The sequence below is a fragment of the Nematolebias whitei genome, chromosome 16 (assembly GCF_014905685.2).
Source record: "Nematolebias whitei isolate Nwh7 chromosome 16, NemWhi1, whole genome shotgun sequence".
NCBI lineage: Eukaryota > Metazoa > Chordata > Actinopteri > Cyprinodontiformes > Rivulidae > Nematolebias > Nematolebias whitei.
The window spans coordinates 23,408,151-23,415,671 of record NC_056513.1 but is presented as its reverse complement, the minus strand read 5'-3'; the positions used below and the strand labels follow the sequence as shown (position 1 = coordinate 23,415,671).

The following is a 7,521-nucleotide window of genomic DNA, read 5'->3' as shown; positions in this document are numbered from 1 at the left end:
TTGTCACCTGAGTTGTGCCAAATTGTCCCACAACCAGCACTGAGCAACGCGGCCTCCAACCAGGGATGGGGGGTGGGGGTATGGGGGCTGACTTGTCACAAAGCAATGAATCTGTGGGACCAAGCCAACAGGTGTTATGGTCTTCCACAAATGTTTTTTTTTTCTTCTTTTGTAAAAAAAAAAAAAAAATGTATTTGGCACTTTATTTAACACCCTTGTTGCATATATGTACATAATAAACATGTATTTTAATCTGCTGATGTCATATAATAAATATGATCAATTCATTTGTATTTGGGTTATTGATAAAAAAAATATGTTAAGTGTTTTAAGATTCGGATGGATGCAGGGATGTACGCAGATACGCTGGTGAAGATTCTCAGTCATCCAGGACATGGTCATTTCAAAAAAGTTCAAGACAAAAACTACTTCATTTTGTAATAGAAGACGTTTCGGGTGAAGGAAACCATTTATGTAAAACATGAGAAACCATCTTTAAACAGAGGAGGAGTCTCAGATTTTAACTTTCTAAAACTTATCATGCAGCTTTAGGACTGATATCCAGTCATTTTCACACCTATCAGGAATTTCAGCCATGTGACCAGAGTGGCTACTCTGAGTCAGACTAACAAAGACCCTAACAAACCCCTATTGTGAGGAGTGAGAGGGCAATCTGCATATGTATCTAGCTTAGCTCAGCTTTATAACTCGAACCCCACACTCCTTTCTTTGAATTGAGAGAGCCCCTCGGATGAGAAATGAAAGGCTTCAGTATACTCCCGCATCCCGTCAGCCACGTGGAAACTGTGCGCACTGTGCGCATAGGGTTGAGACTTCATGCTCGAGCGTCCACCCTGAGCGGCTGGCCACTGGTCTGGGTCTGGGTTCCTCCTTTTCACCTGATGGCTGAAAGCCAGTGGTCATTCCGTATGTTGAGGGGGTATCAGAGAAACTGAGACGTTTATTTTCTAAACATAACGTCCCAGTGGCTTTTAAACCCCAAAATACATTACGGCAAAGACTGGTTCATCCCAAAGATCCAGTCCCCCGGCACAAACAGAGCAATGTTGTGTATGCTGTTCAGTGTCAGGAGGGCTGTGATCAGTCTTACATCGGGGAAACTAAACAGCCACTGGCCAAAATGATGGCCCAGCACAGAAGATCAACATCATCAGGCCAGGATTCTGCGGTCTATACTCATCTCCAGGCCAGTGGTCACTCTTTCAGGGATGAAGATGTTCACATCCTGGACAGAGAGGAACGATGGTTTGAGAGAGGAGTAAAGGAGGCCATCTTTGTGAAAAGAAACCGTCCATCATTAAACAGGGGTGGAGGCCTCCGGGTTCAACTGTCCCCCTCTTACAATGCTGTGATTGCTAGTATCACTCAGCCCTCTGTGAGTAGTAAACAGCCATCAGTGTGCTAATGATCCATTGTTAGGCTGATGGTCCTTCTTGAGCATGTGATCAGCTGGTTTTGGTTGTCAGCAGCAAACTGGTTGATCCACTCTAAGAAGGTGCTATTTAAGAGACTGAGCTGAAAACAGCACCTCAGACTGAGGAAGTCTCTTGGATGAGAGACGAAACGTTTCTAGATTTTTTTTGCTTTGTTTTGCTTTTGTTTTTTTGAATGTCCAGAGGACCAGATTGAACTTTTTTGGATTTTTCTACCTGGATTATTGAGCATGCATCAGGATAGGTTAATACCAAAGTTTATTTTGAATACCAACACTAGTAGTACTTGTACTACAGTTTGAGAACCATATATTTTGGAAAACATGTCTTGTTTTATAGATATTTGTAATCCATGAGGGCAAAATGAGTCACAATAAAGATTTTTTTTTTTAATATCGAGTTATTATTTTCAAATTTTCCATCTCAAAAGCTTCAAAATAATTTGTAATCTATTCAAACTTGGTATTTATCACCTGGCCTGACACCAAGACGGTTTTGTTTATGAGCGTGCTGGTTTGAAAACTTGTTGTTTATCAGTCTAGAATGTCAGTGAAAATTCCAGCACTATATTTAAAAAGGTCCATGCTTCACAACAATGCCAAACATTCTACGAAGGGATTTCCTGGCACTACAGCAGCCGTCAAAGATAGTCAATTTAAAAAAAATTAAAAAGGATTATATCTGAAGACAAACCAGTTAGAAAACTTGGACTTGAAGGCAGATTATGAAGATTAGATGCTATTTTAATTTCTGATATTGAAAGGTGGTTTCTTTAGGAAATCATTTTTACGCAAATCTCAGTTACAACAAAAATCTTTTTAATTTCTTTGCACTACAGCCTGTGCTCATTCTGACACATTTTGCCAGCACGGGTCACATCTCTTGAGGCCGTCCTTCTTCCAGCTGCTTTGTGAAGTGTCTCAAGGTCAGCTTTGCTGTACCTTCACTACTAATTATATTTAAGTAACGGGTTCTCTCTTTTTCGAGCTAAATTACAGCCATGTGACCGAGGTAACTGTGCGTAGATTGTTTAATCAGTGACATGAGACGTTAATTTTCTTTGACCCATCAGAATAAATGTGGTCATTTATTGAACAGAATCAAAACTTAACATCAAAATGTACAAGTGATTAGCTGATCTGGTTCTGATTAATAAAACTTGGCACGTTTTACATAATAAAAATAACAGACATTTCTGAAGGCATCTAGATTAATTACTGGCAAAATAGAAGAGTTTAAAGAAGGGAAAAGGAGGAGTTTAAATGGAGAGAAAAGATGGATAAACAGGAATGTGTGTTGACTAGGAACGGCACCCTTCATCCGACCCCAGCTCAGCCTCGGTACACTTGGCGCGTGGCGACTCGTTACCTTAGACGGGATACCTCAGCTCAGGAATAGGAGTCCATTTCAACGCGACCTTTCAGCATCTCCGGTAAGGATGGCTGAGAATCGTCCGAAGTAGTGACGGTACTCCGTTCAACAAACACGCTCATCTCCCGGGGGAATACACAGCAAGCTGTGAGTTCAGTCGGAGATTCCACTCAGACGTGGAGGACTCCATGAAAGACCCAGGAAGAATCTGGTCTAGGATTCCAGCAGACTGAAGACCGACTGCGAGACCCAGTTGACCCGATTGACCTCATTGACCTGAGAAGTTCCAGGAAGTGTGGACTCTTAAAGAGTTCTCACTTCCGGTCACCTCAGGACTTCCTGATTGGTTGAAGCAACCAACAGGGGGTGGTTCTAGTGATGTCAGAGGGTCATTGCAAGTCAAGAAAACAGCAGGAATGTTTTAGAAACGTCCCGTACAGACAGAAGACATGTTATGTCGAAGTGGGAGGAAGAGAGGCCAGTAGCTTCTTGTTTACCGTCTGCTAGGTTTAAAAACACGACACTTCGTTCTAATAACTTCTCTCTGACTTTCGACCGACATCACTACTTCTCATTTAGACAGAAGATCAAAAATGCATAATTACTTTGTAAAATAGACATTTAACTTGATTTCTAATTTAAATGAGGATTAAAAAATCATTAATACTTTTTCACAGTTGATTTAAAATGAGTGGTTCACTTCAACATTTAGAAATGGTATGAACTAAACACACTTTTGATTTATCAAGATATTGTAAAACAGTAATGATAATATAAAAGATGAGTGTTCTTTCAATTGATTACTTCAGGATACAATTGGACAGTCTCTGGATGAGCTAATTTGTGTTTCTGGATTCAAATCAATGAAATAACAGTTCCTGTCCCATGAAGGTCCTCAGAGGCAGGTTTTGGTCGGAGGCCGAGTTCACTACATTTGTACAATACACCTACACTACTGGCAGCCAAACAGTCCCACACTACGATGCTACCACCATCATGCTTGACAGTTGGTATAGAGGAAATTGACTAATAATTCAAACATATACACCCAATTCTTGATTTAAAATTATCACCAAAGATGTACGTTCCATCGTGGTATTGAACAGAACGGCAGAAAGAGTGTTTGTGTGGGCGTACCTCAGTAGCTGCAGAAGAACATCAGGAAGCTTGTCAACTTTTGCAGTTTTAGATTTGTTTGTGTTCGCTGGCTGTCCTGACAACGTCCATTTTGCTTTTTTTGCAGGTTCACAGAAGTCATTATCCACTTTTCTTGCCTGTGGTGAGAAAACAATGTATAAACATGCAGTTTAATCATCTTTGTTTTGTAATAGTTCCATGTGGTATGATTTTGAAAGTAAATTAATGAGTAGCTGTTTATTTGATGACACAATGTCATTAAGACATGAACAGATTATAGAAGTTCTGAGGATCTTAGTAGTTCAGCTCACCCTTTCAAAGGAAGGCTGCTCATCTGGGAATTTCTCCTTTGTGCCTCGAGTCACATTCCCAGTCTGATCCCTATAAAAATAATAATAATAACCGAGTAAACACTGACTGAGGGATGGCAATCAGACACAAATGCTTATAAAAATAACTTGGCGGTAAATAAACTCACATATTTTCTTGGTCTGAAAGGTCTGATGGGTTCTGACTTCTGTCATCTTCACCAACAGTTCCCGAGAGGATTTTATCCAAAGACATGTTTCTACCAACTTGTTAGGTTATTCACAGGATGAACATTCAAGTAAATACTTTCAGCCACTTTCACTCCGCTTTGTTTTGGTTTAAATGCTGTTTAACAGTGGCTGGTTTGAAGAGGTTACTGAAAAATGTTCCTGCAGAATCCAGAACTAGACAACAACAATTTCAATAAAAATAGCTTGTTTTTATTGAAAAAGGTTATGAAAGAAATAATGTTGGTTCTATTGTTCTACATAATAAATTATTCTTTTTAGTCTATACTAAATAGATGTTTTTTTTTTTTTATTGCCCTCCTCTCAAAGGCAAAGACAAAGTTATAATTTAGCCTGTTAGCTAAATATTTCATTAACTACTGGACAAATTTGAACAAAAATTCAGATTGGATGTTTTAGAGTCAATCTGATTCAAGAAGGCCGGCAGCCCTCTGACTGTTAATTTTACAGACATGCATCTATAATTTGGTGAGGTAGTGGCAGAGATTGATCCCAAAAACATAATCTGAGTGCTGCCAACACAAGTTCTTTCTTTAAGATTTAACCATGAAATAACGCTGAACAATCTGACAGTTATCGATGAAGAAATAGAAGGAGTTTAAGGTTAAATTTTTATTCATATAAACTCATGTGAACCTTCTGGACACTTTAAAGCTTCATGGTCCAACATGAGACTATTGAAAATACTGTGATGAGGTCAGACAGTGTCTTATTCAGAAGTTTACAACAGAAAACAGAGTAGGAGGAACTATCAACACAAAAATGACCACAAATAAACACGACAAATTAAGAAACGCTGTCGACACGAGAGATAAAGAAACAAGATTAAAGTACAAACGTCACCTGCAGACAAAACATACAATGTCCAGTTAAAAAGGTCAATGATAAACAAACAGTGGTTAAAAAAAACAACAAAAAAAAGTTTAGATTATCAGTTTGGTTTTCCTGCGATCAAACTGAAATACTTCTGTGTCATTGTTTCCCATACGGTGACAGGCTCCGTATGTTTTGGTTGGCAATGATCATTTTCACGTTTACTTAAAAGAAAAACATATTTAGAGAAAAAGTTTAAGGTTAATTGAAAAGCAAAAGTAATTTTAAAAGGTAGAGCAAAAACATTTTACACGAGTTTCATCAAACTTGTGACCTCAAAGAGAAAACAAAACATGTAATTAAACCTTTTTCTTTGTTTTTTAACAATAAATACACAATAAAAACAAAACATCTTCCATTTTAAGTAGTTCTGGATGTTTGAACGAACCCAAAACACAAGTAAATAAAAGTATGTTCATTAGCACACGTGTAACCGATATCTTGTCAGAAGAAAATGGACTTAATTAAGACACAGTTCTGACAACCAGGGACAGAAATCACAGCAGCACATGTCCTAAATACCTGAATAAAGTTTTGATTCAAAACTACCTGTAGACACAGGTGCATTTTAATCAAAGGCACACAAAATGTTAAATGCTAAGAACGCATGGAAATAACATTACATAAATAAAACAAGTTTTAATTATGAACTTTGTTTGTGGACTTATTAAAACAAAGAAGTAGAACTACCACTGAAAGGTGCAACACTGCTTCCTCTGCTGGTCAGTGGACTCCCTGCTGACTGAGAACATGAAATCACAGCTAACCAGCCGAAAACTTTTTATTAATAACAATAACGCTAAAATCAAGCGTGCGTATAAAATTCAAGTGTAAATGGGGAGGAAGTAGTGAGTTCCCTGCAGGAAGAGAGGTTATTTGAGTCACATCGCTCCAAGTTTAGCTAAAACTCAACAGTGCTCTTAAAGCAACAGAACAGATATTTGGAGGAGCGGTTCTGTGGAAAGGTTATGAGCAACTAATATCTTGCCTGTTATAGATATCTATTTAAAGATTTTAAACATCTAGTTTGAGCGAAAGTGAGACTACAGTGGATTGCTGCAGTGCTAACAAATGCTGTTTTATAAAACTTTGCACTTCTGGCAAGTTCACATCACATGGTTATTGGTGTGGAATTACAAGTGTTGTTGCAAGAACAGCCGCAGCTTCAATCTTTAGGAGATTTGCAACATTCACAAAAAAAAAAACTAGCCCCCATTTTTGTTTGAGCTTGTTTTGGGTTTGCTTCTTTGTACTCCGTTTCCTCAGATTCTGGAGTATTTTTGTCATTTTTAGTTCTTGATCAAAGTGTTCCAGTCAGGAAAAGTGTCAGTTTCTCCCGTCTCATTCAGCTGCTGGTCTCCATGTATCAATGTCAGCTTGTAGCGCAGCCGAATTTTACTCTGAAGGACAAAAAAATAAATAAAGACAGAGAACCATTTAAAATCTGCCTGACGTAAGAGAACTCAAAAGTAAATGAAAAGCTAAATCAGGTTTATAGAAGGTTTTCTTATGCTAAGATGAGGTTTACCTCTTTTCTCGTAGGACAAATTGAAAATTTGTTCAGGTAGCAAACGAGGACAGAACTGAGCTGCTTTGAGTGTTAAAGCATCACTAAAGTAGTGGTTCCCAACCCAAGTCCTTGAGGAACACCATCCTGTATGTTTTTGTTTTCTTGCTCCAACACACCTGACTCAGTGATTTAATTACTTCCTCATGTTCTGTAGAAGCCTGTTAATCACTCATTCATTTAAATCAGATGTGTCAAAGCAGGGAAAGAACTAAAACATGCAGGATGGTGTTCCTCAAGGACCAGTGTTGAGAACCAATTCATTACAGCACAAACAATTGTGCTGTAATGTTTATCAAACCAAACTGTCTTCATAAATTCAGGTATAATCATTCAGTTTTTATGTGCTACAAGTATTAAACAGATATAGTCATTTAGACTCACACTTTGAGGATTAGTCAACAGCAGAACCTGTGAGACGGCAGGTGGAGGCAGGAGAGGATTGTAAGGAGGGAGACGAGTCTGAGAGGCTGGCTGAAGCTTCACCGACATGCTCTGTGGCACAATCAACAAAAAAATCTTAAATCAAATAACGCTTGGATATGCATTACCAAGAAGGTGC

At 38.5% G+C, this 7,521-nt stretch overlaps 1 protein-coding gene across 1 annotated transcript in view; it reads right to left on the bottom strand.

Annotated features, from left to right (window-relative positions):
• Positions 1-6,681: 6,681 nt before the first annotated feature.
• LOC119422967 (ADP-ribosylation factor-binding protein GGA3) overlaps positions 6,682-7,521 on the bottom strand; it is a 13,225-nt gene continuing 12,385 nt past the window's right edge. The window contains exons 15-16 of the mRNA XM_037690377.1: positions 7,344-7,454; positions 6,682-6,792 (exon numbers count right to left, since the gene is read on the bottom strand). Coding sequence (XP_037546305.1) covers positions 6,682-6,792; positions 7,344-7,454 — 222 coding nt within the window. The remainder of the gene's footprint in view (positions 6,793-7,343; positions 7,455-7,521) is intronic.